Genomic DNA, 20,871 nt, shown 5'->3' on the forward strand with positions numbered 1-20,871 from the left:
CACAGGGATCTTATTTACTCCATAGAATTAATTTTTCTGAAATCTGTCATCTTTTCTGAGTAAAATAATTTAAAACACAAAAAGATAAAGAAAATTAGTTTTATTTATGTAATTTAGAAAAATTGATTATAGTATTAGATTTGTCAAATGTTTTCCATTCTGAACAATTTACAAGAGTAGATACAAACATAATAAAATAGAGTATATCACATTGCCCTTGCTTCAATCAACATGTTTTCACAATTCTGAACATGCCTATTACTTCAGTTTGTGATTTTTAACAGGGAGATGCTTTACGTACTGTGATTCACAGTATAACACTAAAATGGAGGGAGAATCAATGATCATAAACACAGTTAAAAAATATTTTTCAACCAATGATTCGATCATTAGTTTTTTTCTGTATTAAAATATGTTCCCTATTAAAAAAAACTTATTTACTGATGATCTAAACTTGTTGTATAAATATGGCGTTCATATAAACCCATATTTACAATATAGATATGAATGTATATTAAACTCATCAAAATAAATGTTTGCCATAAATGTCTAGAGGTAACAGATTCATTTAAGAAATAGTGAAGATGCTCTATTCCATTTAAAATAAGTAAAATTTTCATTTTGTGAACACAATATAAACTAACCCAAAAGATGGTGTAAAGTCCTATTTATGGGCATGAACTCTCATGTCAAACTGTAGTGCTGCAATTAATTTTTACCATAATATACTGGATAATTCTAATCCAAGTTTCCTAAATAGCTTTCCTATCATTAATCTTGCTGGAGAAATCTAAAGAAGTTTAATAATATTACTGATTAAAGCAGAATCTTCTATTAGTGATTGGGATACAATACATGTGCAGATAATTTATACTAGAGTTAAATCTATATCTGTCAAGAATTAAGTATATGACATGTATATGGGCTCACAGAAGAAATCCATTTTAAAGCACTGGACTGTTTAGTAAATTTAATTATTTAGATATTCTTGAATTCCAGCTAAAGTTCTGATAGCTCAATTGCCTAATTAAGTGGGGGAAAAAAATCCCACAAAATGTTAAGTCTGCTGTCAATTTCAGAGTCAGGGCTATTTAAGTTAAAACGATCAACTAGATCTTCAAGTGCACTTGTATCTAAACTTTCTCTTTTGTCCCCAAAGAGAAGCAAATGATCAAGTATTACATTAAGGTGCTTACTATTCCAAAAACAAGTAAAATCAGAAGAAATTAGTCTTTAATTGGATGCTTGAATTCTTTCCAGAGTGCTTAGTATGCTTAGATGATGGTAACTTGACTTTGACACTTTCCTGATTGCCCTTTATAGCAGTCTCCAGGCGGGCTTTTAGGGCTGGAGAAGAAGCCATTATATTTTTAAAAACTGATGAATACTGAGGCCCAAACTGCATAAGATTTTGCAAAGCAAAATCATGTAAATTTCTCATTACTGAAGGTGCTGATGTCAGAGCATTCTCATCCAAAAGGAAGGAAATGAGGATAGGCAGGAGACAGGCCACCAGCTGAGAGCCTAGAAAGTAAATAAATGCAAGTTCAGAACATAAATGTTTATTATACAAGGATGCAAAAGCCCTCCAACTGTACACATTTTTCCCTTAGGGAGAAAACAGTTCTTCCAATCTCTTCTGCCAAATTAATACTAAATAATATTAATATCAATATCTAGAACTTTTAATAAATGTGAAATACTGATACATAATGTAAGTGAATGTTTTACAATTTAATACTGAAATTCAGAGTCTGGTGAGATTCGGAGATAGTATGAACTCATTGTTGACACTTACGATGCTGTTCTTCAGCAATGGTAACCAATGCTTCCAAGATCTTTATGCCTTCTTGAAAAATCTGAAGCTCAGTAATATCTTCAGTTTTTCTTTTGTCTATTTCCTGCAGTTTTTCCACGATAGAAGATGCTAAAGAGTAAATGTACGGGTAGGAAACAGCTGGGTTTGGATACTGAAAAATGGAATGTAGGAGCTGATAGGTCTTGATTTGTACCTAGTCAGGAAAGAGATAAGAATACTATAAACTGTAAATTAAAAAAAAAAAGGCTGGGTGTGGTGATGCACTCCTGTAATCCTAGCACTTGGAAGGCCGAAGCAGGAGGATTGCCACAAGTTCAAGGCCAGCCTGGGCTACATAGTGAGTTCAAGGTCAGTCTGAATTACACAGCAAGATCCTCCCTCAAAAAGGGGGGGGGGGTGGAGAGTCCCTGAAGACTCTCTGCAGTTAAATTAGCAAAGATATTAAAATTTATTTCTGACTCATCTTTAATTTTGGAAGTCTAAATACCAATTGTTAGTCAAACTTGGATGGTAATAGTGGTTGTAACAGTTTGGAGTGGGAGAGAGGCACATTAGTACAATAGGGAAGAGTAACTATGAATGGTTGCTTTTTTCTTCTTTTCCTAGTTCCCATTTTCTCCCTCATATCACTCTCTATAATGTACAACAACAACAAATAGAAACAACAACACACACAAATTTATAAAGTATTTGGTGATTTCAGAAAATACTGAAGACATGTCACACACATTTGACATTCAATGTCATGGCATGAAAGTTTTAAGGAATCATGTATGTGTGATCACATATCACAGCCACTATGTGGAGACTGTTATGTAAATATGAAAGCAGCAGGCAACAGATGGGACAGAAGAATAGAAGAAAACAAGTATATATCAAATACATGAGTCATCCTTTATTTTATGATTGTATTTGAATAATTATCTTTTTCTAAGAGAAAATTTGGTTTCTATATCTTTGGGATTAGATATATTTGTGAGCATGGGCTACATATCCATAAAATAGGAAATTAATCTAATAAATGAAATGGCCATAAGGGAATGGAATCAATTTGTATGTATTGTTTTTGAAATGGGTCCCATTATTTCACAATCACATTAGGATAAACAGCTAAGTTAGAAATATTATAGGCAATCAGACAGGGCTGGGCCCTCGAAAAAGTCAATGTAGAAGATGGAAACACATCACAGCTGTGGCTGAAAGCAAGTTCATTGAAGGCCAGGTTTTAAAACAAAAAATATTGGCTATACCTACATATTTCCCATAGGGATGAACAGCAGTAACTGACATTCTAAATAGGCATCAATCACCTGGGTGGGGGACCAAGACCTTAACCCATCCCTTCCTGGAAAAGTGTTTGTTCCATGTATGCCTGCTACCGCTTCCCCATTTGATCCCCATTTAACCACTGTTACCTAAGTAACTATACTTCTAATCTTAGTTGGCTATAGTTTTGTCCCACTTTATATCTGCCTTACCATGTGGTTTTGCTCTGTAAGACTCCCTTGGAAAGCAGGGTCTGCAGGCAATCCACTTTACAGGTCCCTTTCTGTCTCTTAGAAGCTATCTTTCTCTCAATAAATTCTTCCTACACTTAAAGCTCAGTTGTCCCTAAAATTCATTCTTTGATTTTAGAGAACATGAACTCAGCAAATCAGACATCTAGCACGTTGAGAGTTATAATATTTCCCTTATTCTTTTTTTTTTTTTTTTTTGGTACCGGGGATCAAACTTGGGACCTTGTGCTTGCAAGGCAGGTGGTGGAACCACTGAGCTAAATCCCTGGCCCTAGAGCCTTTTTTTATGCAGTACTGGGGAATGAGCCCAGGGGCTGTTGCACTGAAGCACATCCCCAGCCCTTTTTAAATTTTTTAAATTTTGAGACAGAGTCTCACTAAGTTGCTCAGGCTGGGATCAAACTTGGTGATCATCCTGCTACAGCCTTCCAAAGTGCTGGGATTACAAGTGTGCAATACCACACCTGGCCACAAAAGTATTTTCTAAAAATTCTTTGTTCTACAGAGTTCTATCAATAAAACTTTGTATTAATAAAAGTTCTAGATCTACAGTGGACCCCTGAAATTTGCGGGGGTTATGTTCCTAGAGTACCCGTGAATTATGAAAAACTGCAAATTTCATATATGGTCAGAAAAATGCCTATTTTTACAGTTTAAACAGTTTAAAAATGCCTACTTTTACAGTTTAAATGCCTATTTTTACAGTTTAGAAGGTGCAGGACATTTTGGGACATCTTCAGGCTTTAAGAAGAACAAAACTGAGAACACTTGAGATAGCTACACATGGAATAGCAACCTGTTATGATGCAGGAATGGTGGTGTATCTGCCAGAGATGGGTTACAGGGCAGCCGCCAATCAGGAAAGAAAACTGAGTAATGCCCTTGGACTGGCTACTTGCAAACCTCTTACCAAAAAAACAATTGCAGAGGATATTTCTGGTTTCTACAAACAATTAGTTAAGCTCTAAGGAAAAATCTATCAACGACTGAGGCCTTGAACTCTGAACCGTGACTTTATGGGGATATACTGTCCATCAGTTTTAAGATAGACATTCATTCTTCATTTCAAATTTAGATTTTTAACATTTCTTCTCTATTTCTACCCATAGAGTAGAAGAATAAATACCATTATTATCTGGTTTTGTTACCACAAGAAAAAGCATTAATCCCAAATCCAAAAATTATAGTTAATTCTTTTTGGAGTCAGCAAAAGTACAAAGTTTTGCAAAAGCTGGAACATATTCTTTTTTTTTTTTTGGTACCAGGGATCGAACTCGAGTCCTTGTGCTTGCGAGGCAGGCATCGGAACCACTGAGCTAAATCCCTGGCCCTGGAACACATTCTTATTACAAACCCTTCTCTGCTAAAAGATACTCACCACAGTATCTTTTATCTTGAGAGTAGCCTTAAATTTCTCAATACAGCGATTCTGAAGGCATGGGATGGTAGTTACTTCTGGACTGGTAGTCAAAATAAATATTGTGATAGCTGTAAGCAGACTGACTTCATCAAGGTCTTCATGTGCTCCACTGACTAAAGAGAAATGATCTATTAGAACAGATCATATTCAAGCTTTATGCACATATATGAAACTGTTTTTGGTAGCAACAATTATTTTTGTGTATACAACAGATGCAGAGAATAAACACTGATTTGACAAGACTTTAAGAACCCTGGGAAGGGCCACGGATTTAGCTCAGTGGTGTTGCACCTGGCTCAGAAGCACAAGGTCCTGAGTTTGATCCCTGGTACTGGAAAAAAACAAAAACAAAAACAAGAACCCTGGCAAATGTGCATTTTAAGTAATTCTAGAGTCAAGAATTAGCAAAGCAATTATCTTCAAAGGTAAAGACATTAGTAAACACATCCACTAGTTCTGTGATCCTCGATATTGAAGTTTTTCTTCAGTTTTCTTATCTGTAAAATGGGAATTAACAGTATTCATATTGATTGGGTTATGAAGAATAAATGAGTCAACTTATGTGAGACATTAGGAAAAGGCAAGAATTGCATTATCTGAAACCATACTATGTGATGCATTTAGAATACATGCTACACATAATCCTCAATATGGATTAGCTATTATATTATTAATAACAGTATCTTTTGTTCTGTTCTACAGATGGGGTTGTGTTATGTTGCCCAGGCTGGCCTTGAACTCCTATGATTAAGTGACTCTCTTGGTGCAGCTTCGTGAGTAGCTAGGACTATAGTAGTGTGCTATGGTACCTGGGTTATTATTTCTACTATGCACCAACTCCAAAATACTTGGGCAATTATTTTTTTCTTTACTATTAGATAATGCATGTACCAAGTAAAAATACCTTAGCACTTTGTTTACACATACCATTTCTTTTTTTTGGTTTTTGAGACAGGGTCTCACTGTGTAGTTCAGGCTGGCCTTGAACTATGTAGCTCAGGATGCCTGCCTCAGCCTCCCAAATGCTGGGATTACCGGCATGTGCCACCATGCCCAGCCACATACCATTTCTTTCTTTTTTTTTTTTTGGAACCAGGGATTGAACTCGGGACCTTGCGCTTGCAAGGCAGGTGGCGGAACCAATGAGCTAAACCCCCAGCCCACCATTTTTTAATAGTAGAGAAAATCAGACAAAATAGCTGTGGAGGCCACAATTTTATGAAGACTTTTCTATTTGAAGTAATCTTATACTGTTTCATTTTTCAAAGTAATGCTCTCTGAATAATTTAAATGAACCTATTGTGAAAAATTAATGTTATCTGAGAAAGAAGTGTGGCAAATACAATTCATTAAACTGTTTATGAGTGAACTGTTGCTTGTGAAAAATAACATACAAATATAGTAGCTTTAGTGTTATTTTTTACACTAAACTGCCCCCAAAAGTTTCTGGTGGTTGGCAGGTGACTGACTCATGGGAATGCTATACTCATCAGTGGATTCAGTGCTGAACGTGGTGCTTGCAGGTCAAGCCTAGTTGGAAGTGGTTCACTGGGGCCCTGACTTAGAAGGGTATATTCTTGCCCTAGCTCTTCCCTTTTCTATCTACTTCCTGGTCACTATGATATGGATGGCTTTCCATTCTCATGCCATTTCACCGTGCTTTTTTTTTTTTTTTCCTTTGGTACCAGGGATTGATCTCAGGTCCTTGCACTTGTGCAGCAGGTGGTGAAACTACTGAGCTAGATCCCCAGCCCTCACCATGCCATTTTGCTTTGGAGCAGCCAACAATGGACTGAACCAACCAAACTATCGGCCAAGATGGACCTTTCCTCCTCTGAGTTGCAAGTGTCAGGTGTTTTGTCTCAGTGAAGGGAAGGCTGATTGGTACAGAAAATTGGTACCTAGAATAATGTCAATGATGTGATCATACCTGATGGTGTGATTTAGAAGCCTTTGGAAATGGTTTGGTAGAGGAGTCTGGAAAGAGATTGGCCAGAGACGTCTTAGAATACAGTAAACACAGTCTGATGCATGGTCCTGGTCAGAGCTCAGAAGACCAGAATGCTGATAGGAATGTGGACAGTAAAAGTCAGACTCAGGACATTTTAGGAACAAGCTCTCTGGTGGCATTTGGACTAGAAGCCATGTGCGTTATACTCTGGCAAAAAATTGATCTGTTTTTTGCCCATATCCTGAGACTTTGGAGAAGAGTGATTAAGGGCAAGAGACTAATTGATTTGGTGGAGGAAATTTCAAGACAGCCCAGCATTCAGGCTGTGGTATGCAATACTTATGGCTGCTTACAGCCAGATTTATGGTGAGAATCAGGAGCAATACAGCAAAGCCAAAAGATACAAAAAAGTTTGAAGCATGGCCAGAAGAGCCTGTAAAACTGGGGTCCAGAAGAGTTAAAGAGAACATGGTTGTTAAAAAGATCAGTATTTTATGCCGGGGATTTAGCTCAGTGGTTCCGCCGCCTGCTTTGCAAGGGTAAGGTCCTGAGTTCTATCCCCAGTACCAAAAGAAAAAAAAAAAAAAAAAAGGATTAGCCATCATAAAAAGATCAGTATTTTAAAAAGAAGCCAAGTACTTTGCATTAGGACAACAAGAAAGATGGCTTGAAGGCAGCTCATAATTAGCCAGACCCTACCTTTTATAGGTGTAAGGGTATAAAATTATAAAGCTTTGCTCTGAAAAGAGTCCCTGGGTTCCCTGCTGGAGAAGGGTCACCTAGGGCAGTGGTCCCTGACCTATTTGGCACAAGGGACCAATTTCATGGAAGACAAATTTTTCATGGACCAAGTTTGAGTGGGCAGGTGGTAGTTTTGGCATTAAGATTCTCATAAGCATATAGCCTAGATCCCTCACATGTACAGTTCACTGTAGAATTGGTCCTCCTATGAGAATCTAATGCCACTGCTGATCTGATAGGAGGCAGAGCTCAGGGGGTAATGTGAGTGATTGGGAGTGGCTGCAAACAGATTAAGCTTTGCTTGCTTGCCTTCCGCTCACCTCCTGCTGTTAAGAAGTGCTTAGCCGAGTTCCTAAGAGGCCATGGACTGGTCTGTGACCCAGGGCTTGGGGACTCTTGGCCTAGGGAATTGATTCCCAGGATTCAATTCACTGTGCTCAGCCAAGCATTCAGAGGTCACCGCAGCCATGGTCCAAGGGGAGCTGGCTACCACTGGAGCTGGTGGTAGACCTTGATGTCATCGATATGTTGCTGTTTTTTTAGGCATCCAGAATGCAAGAGTTGTAGGGCCAGGGAGGCTTGTACCCAGACTTTAGAATACCTGGGAAGCTATTCTCAGAGGGATGTATGTGAAGCTGTGAGAATGAAGCCAAAGGTGCAGTGGAGACGCTAGGAATTTGGAGATGCCAGCAACGTGGAATATTTACTGAGGAAAGCCACAGGCAGCAAACAAAGCCAGCCCAAGAGAGGGGGCTGCAATCAGCAAAACTACAGGGATGGGCTACACAACTCAAGCCCTTTGGAAGTCATATCTCACTGTTATGTGCCCCAGATGCTAGATAGGGAGCTACAGGATTTCATGTTTCCCCTGCTGGGTTTTGGTCTTGCTTTGGTCCTACTATTTCTATCCTTCTATTTCTCTCTTTTGGAATAGAAATGTTTGCCCTGCATCAATGTTATAAGTATTTAACTTTCTTTTTGATTTTTATAGAGGCTCATAGCTAAGAGTTGTTTTTTGTTTTTTGAGACAGGGTCTCAGTATATAGTTCAGAGTGGTCTTAACTGACTAACCTGGGCTGGTCTCAAACTCACAGCAATCATCCTGCCTCAGTCTCCCAAGTGCTAAGATTATAGGTGGCATCACACCACCTTTCAAAGCTAAGAATTTGCTTTGAATCTCAGAGGAGACTTTGGATTTGACTTTTCAGCAAATCCAGAGTTGTTAAGCCTTTGGTGATTCTTAGAGATGGACTAAATGGATTTTACATAATGAAATGGACATAAGCATTTTAGATAAGGGGCAGAAAGTTATGGTTTAGACCTAAAATGTCCCCTAAAAGTATTGTGTTTGAATTACAGATGTGTGCCATCATGCCTGATAAATCTCATGCATTTAGAAGGTGATTAAATAGTGGGGGTGCTATGCTCATTAGTGATGGGTTCAGTAGCAGAATGTGCTGTTAAGAGATAGGGGCTCAATGAAATGGATCACTATGGGCATGCCTTGGATGAGTGTAGTCTCACCCTGGCTCTTCCCTTCTCTGTTTCCTGGCAGCCATAATATAGGTAGCTTTTCTCCACCAAACCACTTCTGCCTTGGACCTGGCAGATCATGGACTGAACACACTGAAACTGTAGGCTAAGAAGGACCTCTGTTCCTCCGAACTGAGGGTGTTTTGTTCCAGTGATAGAAGGCTGACTGATGCATTTGGTCAAACTCATTCAACAAATATTTAAACAATAAAGTGCCAGCCCTCTTTTAGGCACCAAGAATATAATTTATACAGAAGATATACTATAAACTGGGAAAATAAAAGAGAGCCGCGGATTTAGGTTAGTGGCACAGTGGCTGCCTCACAAGCACAAGATCCTGAGTTTGAGCCTTGGTACTGAGGGAAAAAAAAAGATGTTTGAAAAAAAATTTTTTTTTTTGGTACCGAGGATCAAACATTTGAGTAGTTTTAAGGTATAATTAGTACACAGGTAAAATTTAAAGTTCAAATGATAGCTATGTTACAAGCATTAAACATTTAACCCTCACAACAGACAGCGCCACAAAATAAGTACTCTACTCCCTTCCATTTTATGGATGAGAAACAGAAATTTGGTCACTTGCCAAAGCCAAATAGTTAGTAAGGCAGACAGTTTGATTCAGACAGCAGCTATATTGCTCCCCATACAGCAAATTTAAATTATTATGGCAAATGGAAACTGCATCATATTTAGTTTGGTAAAACTATCTTTTTATTCTCAGTAAGACAAAGTTTTTCTGGGTTCCTCTTTCCATTTCTTCTAAAATTCTTGGATAGATGTAAAGTTCCCTTAGTATTAGTGTTATGGAGCAGCCTTTGTCCTAAGAAAATGGGGCCTCTTGTCACCAGCTGACTTAGTGAGTCATCTCGGAGATGGATCCTCCAGCTGGAATCCTGGCCTATGGTTTAACAGTAATGTCCTAAGACACACTAAGCCACAACCACTTGGCTAAGGTGCTCCTAAATCCCTAACCCATAGGAACTGTCAGATGGTAAATGTTTGCTGTTTTAAGTCACTAAGTTTTGAGGCAATATGTTACACAGAATACGTATGCGCTGCCATGATCAGCTCTTTTAACTTCTCTCAGTAACTAGTCTAAATTCTAAGTTCTACCTTATTCCTTCCAACACAACCAAAAACAAACAACAACAACAAAAAATCCCAAAACTGTTTTGTGTATGTTATAAAAGTGGCAAGCTCATTAAAACCTTCAGTATAAAAACTTATTACTTTTCATGCTTACCTTATCTTCCTTCTCTTATATTGGCAAAGGTTAATCCTGAATGTGCTGTCATGGGGATGTTGCTTTCCTCTTTAGTATTAGCAACTCCCTTTCCACTTTCTTTTTACCCCGTAAGTATGAACTCATACTAGTTTCATCTTTAAAACAAACTATTCCTTGGTCCAACACCTTCCTTTCAGCTATTTTTCTTCTTTCTATCAAGAGAAGTCTGTGTCTTTCCCCTTCCTTGGCTCTCATTGTCTCTTACACTGTAAGCCCATCCCCTACACTGCTTGGCTTCTTTACTGTGTTTCACACTGCTGACCATCCCCTCTCTATTAAAAGTTTTATTTGGCTTCTGTGACTACACTATCTTCTAAATTTCATTCCATCTTGATTTTGGTCCTCTTCTTGCTCCATAAACTCAAACTGACATTTATAACAGGACAAGAAAGGCAGAATAATGTCTAGTATGTCAGAAGACTTTTAACAACCACTATAACATACTACTGGAATAAAAAACCATACAACAGGAATGAGAGTGCAGCTCAGTGGTACATCACTTACCACTAATAGTATGCATAAGGTCCTGTATTTAATGCTCACACCACAGAACAAAACATTCCCAAAACAACGCCCACATACAGACTTAAGACAAAATATATTTAATGGATATGGAAAATAATACTATCATTTATTGATATATGCCAGGTAATAAGTGAGATGCTTTTTATATTTTATGTTAACCTAACAATTTCCTGCAACATAATGTCCTTGCTGGGAGCTGTGGTGCCTGTATCTACTCAAAAGGTTAAGACAGGAAGATTGTGAATTCAAGGCTAGCCTGGCAACATAGGAAGACCCTATTTCCAAAAAAACAACAAAAAACTCCCAAAAAACAAAGAAACAAAAAACAAAAAAATCCCCAACCCTCCCCCCCAAAAAACTAAAACAAAAAATAATATCCTTATTTGTTAATGAGAAAAGTAAGTCTCAGAAAAACTGGGTAACTTGGCCAGTTATTTAGCTAGTAAATACTGGAGTGATGAACCAGATTAACTCCACTTTGTAACGTATGGCTTATACACTTTTCAGTATACTGTGTATACTAAAAAGTTCTGTCAGATATAGATCAGCGGTGGAAAATCTACAGCACATGTGCTGCAGTGGGCTGTTTGTATCATTGAATGTTCTAAAAGGTTCATCATCACTGATGATCACACATTTTAAGATAAACAGATTATTAGGTTTAAAGGTCTCTCACTGACAACATATAGATTTCTGGTCATTTATATTAAAGGTTAAAATATTAAAATGTGTACATATTCTCTAAACACACTGTATGGTCTCCAGGTGACCAACTATGATCAAGTAAATAGCTTAGCTTCAAAATACTGTTCCTCTCACTTTTTAAAATAAACTGAGCAGATGTTTCCCAACAGCTTTAATTACCTGGTTCCCAACAGTCAAGAACTGTTGTTAAAGCACTTCGGAGAAGGTCCGTCCAAGCAGTGTGGCTCTTTTCTGCACGGGCCATGGGGGAAGATAATATTCCTTTTAGAGCCTGTAAGGAAGCTGCCACTGTTGAAGATAACTGGCCCCCAGGTAACTTCACAGCAGTTTCTCTAAGGACACCAACTGTGAGGTACAATATGGTAGGGAGAATTGAGATGCTTCCTGTAAGATAAAAATTTTAAACACACTATATATAAAGGCTGAATCCAGAATGTTTATATTTTAACTTAGTATCATTTAACTTGTTTTGTCTTTTGAGATGGGGTCTTGCTGTGTATTCCAGGCTGGCCTTGAAGTCACTATGTAGCCCAGGATGGCCTCGAACTCACAGCAATCCTGCCTCAGCCTCTTGAGTGCTGGGATTATAAGCATGCACCACAATACCTGGCGTAATTTAAGTAATTTATTAAGATTATTCAGGTTGGATGATGATGATACTGGGAATTGTACCCAGGGCCTTCACACTAAGCTACATCTCCAACCCTTTGTAATTTTGAGACAGGTTCTCAAACTTGTAATCCTCCTGCCTCAGTCTTCCAGTGTGCTGGGATTACAGATATGTGCCATCATGCCATGCTAAGGTTGGATTAAATTTGGATGACTAGAATTGGAGATATTTTTATTTTTATTTATTTATGACTATTTTTTGCAGTACTGTGGATTCAACCCAGGACCTTTGCCCTGAGCTTTATCCCCAGCCCTTTAAAAATTTTATTTTGAGATAGGGTCTCACTAAATCACTAAATTGTCCAGGCTGAGCTTGAGTTTGTGATCCTCCTGTCTCCTGAGTGCTGGGATTATAGGGATGTGCCACCATGCCTGGCTCTAGAGATATTTAAATTCTATTACTTAGCATTATTATACTGTCTCGTTTTGTTTTATTTGGTAGTGAATAAATAATTTACTTTTGCTGTGGTAAAGCATAAATAACAAACGTTCCCATTTTGATCATTTTTAAGTATAGTCTAGTGTCATTATATCTATTCACAATGTGGTATAACAACAGTACTATTTGTATTCATTTTATATTAAACTCCTTTCTGATAGATTTCCCTCCAATGTAGGGTGGCTGCTATATATAATAGATGCCTTCTTATTCCCATAATGCCCTGCTCCCCACCTAAAGCCACCCCAAGATGGCTTCTCCCACCAAAGGACAACCTTCTTCCCAACATGCCCCTACTCCCACCAAAAGAGTAACCTAATACTTGCTCTCCTAACAGCTAGTGACGTCACAGGCTCCTCTAGTCCCTAGCCACTACCTCCCTCACCCCCCCCCCCCCAGCTCCTACAAGGCTCACCCCAGCGCTCTGTCCTGGCCATATTGCTTTTGTCTCTCCTTTGTTCAGAGACAGCCCAGCAGATCGTCCCTGTAATAAAGGCTTTTTGTGGCCTGGTCTGGTCTTGGTTTTTGGCTTTTTTACCTGACACTTTTCAAAGAGTATGTGGATCTATTCATTGGCCATTGAGGAGTTGAAAAATTAGTTTTAAGTTTCAAATGAATGTGAAAAAATTAAAGCTAAAATGTATTTAATTTTCTTGAAGCCTACTCAGCAAAATCAATACTGTGTGTTTTCCCCTCTAATCTTTTGCTAATCACCTTTTCTTCAACTCTTGGTCTAAGACTGTGTGAAAACAAGAAGTACAAGAGACATATTTAAGCAAAAATATGCTTACCAATTAAGTATCTATTAAATACTGAATACCTGTTATATGGTGTATTTTATAGAGTATACAACATTAAGTTGGAATGAAGACACATGCATCTCTGTGTGTGCATATTTTTTCATATAAAATAACTACATATAATGCCTCTCAGACAGATAAAAACTATATACCTATGTACAGAAATTATTTATACATACACACACACCTATCTATCTCACAAACCTCAGTATAAGTTTGAGTTTTTTGTTTGCTTTTTGTAATACTGGCAATGAACCAAGGGTCTTGTGCATGCTAGTTATGCATTCTACCACTGAGCTACAATTTCAGCCCTCTGTTTTGAAAGGGTGTTGCTAATTGGCCCAGGCTGGCTGGCTCAAACTTGAGATCCTATCTCAGCCTCCTTAGTAGCTGGTATTGTAGATACTTACTACTGTGCCTTCCTGAGGTTAAGTTTTAAAGGAACTCTTTACAGATGGGTTAGGCCTGGAATGGAGCTACTATTATTATTACCTGCCCCCCCAGATCCAACTATGAGCTTTTTAACTGCAGCAACTTTAACACATGCTATTGGAGCTGGAGTTACTACGGCTGCTGGGACCAGATTTTCCTCCAATGGATCCCTGTTAAAGGATTTAAAGTGGACTCATTCCAATTAGAGGGCCTTGAAAGAGTCCTGTATTGTTATTTTTCATCACTACCTCCCCAGGTGGGGAGTGGGTAATTTGTGTACCTGCTGCCTTCCTTGGATGTAGTAGCTATTTCTCAGGCTCCCTCTCTGGAATTGAACCCTGATTCTCTGTCACCTGTGGTCACTAAGGTCGGCATGGCTACTACCATTGACAGTTGATAGGGCAGCCGTTCAAATGGGTCATTGCTGCCACAGGGGGCCTGTGAACAGCCAGAGGTTATTTAGAGTCACCAAAGCCTGCCCCTCTTTTTTTCTGTTTTGGTGATCGGACCCAGGGTCTCACACATGCTAGGCAAGTGCTCTACCACTGGGTTACAGCTTCAGCTCTCCAGCTGAACTTCAAAGGATGAAAACTTTTAAAAAGCAAAGAGAGGACGGGGATTTGCAGATCAAGTAACAGCATAGATAATGGTATAGAAGGATGACCGTGAAGCCTTCTAGGTTTACGTTTGCACAGATGGTAAAGGCAGAGACTCAGGAGAGCCTTATAGAAAGCCTTAAAACCTATGTTAATTACAGAGTATGGACTTGGTGATGGAGGGCAGCTTGGTGGTAGAATGCTTGCTTAGCATGCATGAGGTCCTGTATTCAGTCAATACAGAGGAAAAAAAAAAGATTAGCAACTAGGCCTAATTGTTATTATTTTAAAATAAATTTTATTTTATCCCATTCCCCCCCTGCAACCCCCTCCCCTCCCTATGTTAAAAAGATTTGTTTCCATTTTTTCCTTCTATTTTAGGCCCCATTTACTAAAGCCATTTTTCTTCCTTCTAGGTCAAGTAAAGTTTTCACATACCACAGCATACCTTCAGGAGAGCACACTGCAGGAAGTTCAGAGAGGATAACCAATGAAGCTGAAACCAACCGGCTTCCCTCTTCTGACAGAATCTGTGGCTTTGTAGCTTTCACTCCTGGGGTACCTGTCAACTTAGGATTTAGTTCTGGGAGTTGTCTAACTAGAATGCATACACATAATTCCAATGCTGCAAAGACCAAAGACTTTCCAGGCACAAGTCCTCCTGTGTCCTTTCCCTCTCCAAACTCTGGAAGGGTTTCCTTTTCAGCAGCCCCATCGTCAACTAAAAGACAGAAAGAACAGCACTTAATAAATACTCTGTGCTTATTTTGCTTCTGGCAGATGGCAATCATTCATTTCTGTTATAGGTAACATATTTAATGGCTAAAACTGTGGATCTGTTTAAGGAGAAAGCAGTTATGGAGGTACTAACAGTTATCTTTATTATGATTTACTATTGCAATGGATAAGGAAAAAAAATCCTTGTAACCTCATCAGCTTTAAAATATTGCTTGGTTAACTCTTCCTTACTGTTAGGAATATAAGCACTTTAGGTATTAGCAGTGGCTGGGCACAAAGACAGGAACCTAGGTCCCTGATGTCTTTAAGAAGCTGCCATACCAGCCCTACTGCTGGATCCCCTACCTCTGAATTTCTTGTTAGATGAGAGAATAAATTCTTGTGTTTTAAATCTACATTATATTGAATTTTCTATTATATGTAGCCAAATATAATCTTAAATGATAACTCACCAATACCATATTAGGCTTATAAACAAGCAATCTGTCAACTCAAGGCACTAAAAAATTATCAGTTGTTTGTGTTATGCATGTCAGTAAACAGAGCTAAAATAAGTACTCTATTGGTATAAAGGATTTTTTTTCTCCCAAGTTTTGCTAAAATTCTCATTTTCCCAAAGAACAGTACTAACATGCACAAAAGAACAAGAAGATTTAAAGCCATACCTAGAGATTTTCCATTTGTCCTATAGACAATAGATTATCTACACTTCATAGATATATTAAGTAATACCTTAAAAATAATAATGCTATGTGACTAATTTGGAATTAAGGGTTAATATTTACCTTCTGCACTTCGTCTTTTTTCCTTCACATGTTCTTGAGCTGCACAGATAATCTGCCTTACCACTTCAAGAGAAGCCAATTGAATGGAAGGTGATTCCCTGGTCAAAATTACTCGATGTAGAACATTCAGCAACTCAATACCCAAGTCCTATCATAGAAAACATGTAGTGGAAACTGTAAGGCAAACTATGCACTATTTTTTTTATTGTTAAATATAGCAAAATTATTTTGACCAAATTCAGAAAAAGAGAATATGACAAATTTCTCATAAGAAATAAAGATGTTGCCCAGCATGCATGAGGCCCTGGTATCAATTCTAGCATCCAAAAAAACAAAGAAGAAAAAAAATATGTCAACACAATAACACTTTAAACCAACTCTAAACTTCTTTTAGTCCAATCTTTGATATTATGATGAAAGGTCATTTTCATACAAATTCTAAAATGGGAAAACAGAAAAAAGAAATTCCCAAAATACAATGGGAAATTCGGCAAAAGAATACAAGAGCTGACATGTTGATTCTTAAATTTATATTAAGGTTTTCTAGTAATAATAAAAAATGAGGGAGTAGCCGGGCGTGGTGGCACATGCCTGCAGTCCCAGCACTCTGGAGGTTGAGGCAGGAGGATCACTGCAAGTTCAAGGCCAGCATGAGACCCTGTCTCAAAAAACAAAACCAAACCAAACAAAATGAGGGAGAGGTATGGCATTAAAACAGATGTCTCTCTAATGAATAAAATCACTTATTTTATGTTCTCTTTTTATTAGTTACTTTGATCACTTTCTTTCATCTTTGAAAATAACAGTAAATCTATCATTATGCTTGTTTTAACATACAGAGAAAACAAGCACAGTTGAGGATTTATCCATGTCCAATTAAGTTAAGTAAGAACTTGACTAATGCTTTAAATATAATAAATGATAGTGTTAAATATTAGTCTATGTAGAAAGGAAATCATAGTATCCATTTACCTTAACACTCAAGTTAATGACAACAGAATTAATATACTGAATAATACATGATGCTAAGACCTACAAATGCATATTTACCCATGAGGAGAGTAGTCAAAAGAAGTGCCACACTTTGTGCAGCAATCCTTTTACCAAGGCCACAACTGGGTCAGATATGAGTATCTGACTCCATCTACAGGCTAGCTAGCAGTCTTAAAAAGACCTGGAGGGACAGCCAGGCATAGTGGCACATGCCTGTAATCCCAGGACTCAGGAGCCTAAGGCAGGAAGAATGAGACAAATTCTAGGCCAGTGTGGAGTGCAGAGTGAGTTCAAGGCCAGCTTGAGTGACATACCAGACCTGTCTCTGGGGGTGGGGGGAAGAAAACTAGGAGGGAAGAACACAGCCAAGAGGAATACTTTGTAACTGGCAATAATTACAAGAACTAATGAACAATATCTCCTGGGGAAATGGAATATAAGATACAGATTAAAAAAAAAAGATACACATAAATGTGAAGATCAGTATTCAGTGAAATGGAGCAAAGAATAAACAGCACATATAACTAGTAGCTACTGTACTGAACAAAGCAACAGAGAACCTTCCCATCATTGCAGAAAGACAGAAAGTAACAGAATCAGAGGCATGATTACTCCTGAGTCAGTAGCACATATGCTAACAGCATTCCAGTTCTAAGGCCTATCTCTGTAGCTCTTTAATTTTTACTTCTCTTTATTCACTGCTATAACCTGAACATGTTCCTGTTCCCTTAGAATCTACAGAAGCCTAACAAAAACCAAGAAATCACCTGATCAGTGCCAATTTTAGATCTGGGCCAGGGAACATCTAGAAGAGCCTGTAATGCATGTAAACAAGCAGTAATGCTTTCCATAGTTGCATCTGAGCGTAATGAACACAGAAATTCCACACTGATTCCTGTGGAAAGCAAAAAGAGGAGGCTTCTTTGAGATTCTTAGCTTATGAAGTTAATCTTTTATTTTTATAAGTTATACAAATAAGCTTAGCAAAAAGGTAGTACAAGTTAAATTACAATAAATTTAAGACTAGACATAAGTGATAAGGCAAATCTCTTCAATTAGCAACAATCACACCTTGCATAAATTTCACTAGCTCTGATACCACCACTGTGCAAAGCTTATAAGGCAAATCTCTTAAAACTTGTTTTTTTTAATCTACACATACACCAAAAATAATCTTAAACAGGCTTGTATACAATTTGCTTACTTGCTATGCCACAGTTCAAAGATGCAAAAATTATAATAAAATTGTATTAAAGAACTTTGTACTATTTAACGACTAAAATTTGAGTAATTACCATGTATCAGGCACCATGCTTTACATAAATTGGTTTATTAAATTCTCATAATACTTGTTGGAAGCAGACACTACTATTACCTTTATTTATTTATCAACTGACTCTGCTGGATTGGAGGTCAAAGCTAGGATCTTGTACAGTGTACTAGAAGTGCTCAACCACTGAACCACACCTGCAGTTCTTTAAAGATTGTTTTAAGAAAAGCTCTCATACTAAGGCAACTGACAACTTTTTTGATGCCAGAGCCACACACATGTTAAACATATACTTCAACACTGAGCTACACCTCGAGCCCTTGAAAATACCTTTTTAATAGGCTCAAGGATATAGGAATCTGGCATGTCTCACCTGGGAATGAATAATTAATAGAAACAGTATGAGCCAAGAATCTTCAATTATTTACCTTTATAATCCTCGTATTTCATTTACTAAGTAAGTTCTTTATAGGTAATAAACTTACACCTTGTTTCCTTAGAATTAAAATTTTATTCCATTTACCCTACAAACTTGTGTTATCTTAGAAAAACATCTTACTTTAAAAATGTAGTTTTGGCTGGGCATGGCGGCGCACACCTGTAGTCCCAGCACTTGGGAAGCTGAGGAAGGAGAACTGCCACAAGTTTGAGGCCAGCCTGGGCTACACAGTGAGTTCAAGGCTAGTCTGGACTACACAGCAAGACCTTCTCTCCAAAAACAAAACAAAACAAAACAAAAACCCTTTTTTAAAAATGTAGTTTTGGTAGAGCTCTTGCATGTGCGAAGCTTTGGCCCAGCACTACCACCAACAATGAAAAAGAAAAAAAAGTTCTCACAGGGGCCGGAGATTTAGCTCAGTGGTTTTGCCACCTGCTGCGCAAGCGCAAGGACCGGAGTTCGATGCCCGGTACCTAAAAAAAAAAAAAGTTCTCACAAACTAAAAAACGGATTCAACTTTATAAATCTCAAATTTTCTGAACTATGACCTTTAATATTTATTTGCAATTCCACACCATTGAACATACTTTTTTTTTTCCAGTATGAGAGACTGAACCCAGGGCCTTTGCACTAAACTATACCCCCAGCCCTTTTTTATATTTTTTATTTTGAGACACTTAGTTGCTAAAATGCTCAGGCTGTGCTTGAATCCGGAAACCTCCTGCCTCAGACTCCCAGAGTGCTGGGATTACAGGTGTTTGCCACCTTGTCCACCTTAAACATACTTTTGTTTTGGTTTGTGTTTTGGGACAGGGTATTGCTATAGAGTTCGGGTTAGCCTTGAACTCGCTACACTCTGGCCTTGAAATCAGGGTGATCCTTCTGCCTCAGCTTCCTGAGTGCTGGGATTATACCTGGCTTGAACATACACTTTCTTAAAACCTCAATACCCTATGATGAATGTTATCATTATCTACGCCTAAAATGTACCAATAAAGGTTTTGTTATATAAAAAAAAACAACTGTTTTAAAATTTTAAAAAAAAGAGAACAGGGGGACAACCCCTCAGCCAACTATTGGTTTTTTTTGGTGTATGTATTAAGAAATTCAGAATTTTTTTTTTTTGTACCAGGGATCAAACTCGGGTTCTTGAGCTTGCAAGGCAGGCAGTGGAACCACTAAGCTAAATCCCTGGCCCAAGAAATTAAGAATATTTATAGACACCACAAGGATCTTTTGAAAATTCTGTGGAAAGAACCAAGCCTCTCCTGCAATTTCTATAATTTATTCAAGTTGACACTAAAGTCAACCTTTTTTTTTTGTTTTGTTTTTTGAGACAGGATCTTGCTAGGTAGGCCAGGCTGGCCTTGAATGTATTATGTAGCCCAGGCTGGCCTCATACCTGCCACCATCCTCCTGCCTCTACCTCCTGAATGCTGGGATTATAGGTGTGCACTACCACACCCAGCAGACATCATGTCAATTTGTAATAGAACTGTACACTTAATATAATAAAATCTGCAAGTTTATAAAATATATACATATACAAATTTACCTTCTTACAACAAGGCTATCACTAACAATCAAGGACACAGGCAAGGAGAAATAACTCAGGAAGAACGCTTCTAGCCTAGCCTTGTAAATTTATAAGCCTTTTACTGACCTAAAATCAGATGGAATCTATCAGTGTAGATTTCCTCAGGGGACTTGACTGCAGCCCGGGAGGATGAACCTTGACACATGGAAGTTGGTGTCACAGGCCTAGAGAGATTAGACGCTCCTTCATCTGGGTCAGCAACAACAAAGCCTGTGCTTGTAAGCCACAGTGCCGTAGCATGGAGGATGAGGGCCCAGGAGTTATAATAATGTAGTTTTGCATTTTCAGTAGTCTCTGCTGTATAGAAAGTGCCACCTACAGAAACAAACAAAACAAAACAAAACAACAACAAAAAAGAAAAACAAAAAGAAAAGGAAGTAGTTTCAGGTGGAAAAAAAGATTTCTCCAAGTACACGTTCCTTTTTCTTTGTTACAAGACCATTTTATCACTCTGAAAGTTCATATATCTCAAAGCAACTTCTGATTTTATCAGCAGAGTTGTTTGTTCTTAGGCTTCATATAAATGAAATCATATCAATACTATGTTCTTGTTTGTGACTGACTTTATTTTGCCTAATCATACTTTTGGAGATTCATTCATGCTGCTATTCTATCAA

The 20,871-nt window shown here is 38.0% G+C and overlaps 2 protein-coding genes across 17 annotated transcripts in view; one reads left to right on the forward strand and one right to left on the reverse strand.

Moving 5' to 3' along the window:
• Window positions 1-15,211, forward strand: part of LOC147822346 (uncharacterized) — a 90,484-nt gene extending 75,273 nt beyond the window's left edge. The window contains exons 4-5 of the mRNA XM_087197264.1: window positions 5,459-5,529; window positions 14,849-15,211. The gene's annotated coding sequence lies outside the window, so the exon portion shown is untranslated. The remainder of the gene's footprint in view (window positions 1-5,458; window positions 5,530-14,848) is intronic.
• The window catches only part of Heatr5a (HEAT repeat containing 5A), a 120,260-nt gene continuing 99,474 nt past the window's right edge, over window positions 86-20,871 (reverse strand). For 14 of the 16 annotated variants that reach the window (XM_021243828.2, XM_087197248.1, XM_013065277.3 and 11 more), the window contains 8 exons: window positions 20,321-20,569; window positions 17,716-17,843; window positions 15,956-16,103; window positions 14,881-15,153; window positions 11,656-11,880; window positions 4,715-4,869; window positions 1,799-2,012; window positions 86-1,524 (listed from right to left, as the gene is read on the reverse strand). In XM_021243828.2, coding sequence (XP_021099487.2) covers window positions 1,217-1,524; window positions 1,799-2,012; window positions 4,715-4,869; window positions 11,656-11,880; window positions 14,881-15,153; window positions 15,956-16,103; window positions 17,716-17,843; window positions 20,321-20,569 — 1,700 coding nt within the window. In that variant the 3' untranslated portion in view covers window positions 86-1,216. Of the gene's footprint in view, window positions 1,525-1,798; window positions 2,013-4,714; window positions 4,870-11,655; window positions 11,881-14,870; window positions 15,154-15,955; window positions 16,104-17,715; window positions 17,844-20,320; window positions 20,570-20,871 lie in introns of those variants that run through there. The other 2 variants (XR_002389104.2, XR_002389105.2) reach the window with 2 other exon arrangements.

This window comes from Heterocephalus glaber, unplaced genomic scaffold (assembly GCF_053883595.1).
Source record: "Heterocephalus glaber isolate CG9 unplaced genomic scaffold, H.glaber_assembly_v1.0 deba00001662, whole genome shotgun sequence".
Lineage (NCBI taxonomy): Eukaryota > Metazoa > Chordata > Mammalia > Rodentia > Bathyergidae > Heterocephalus > Heterocephalus glaber.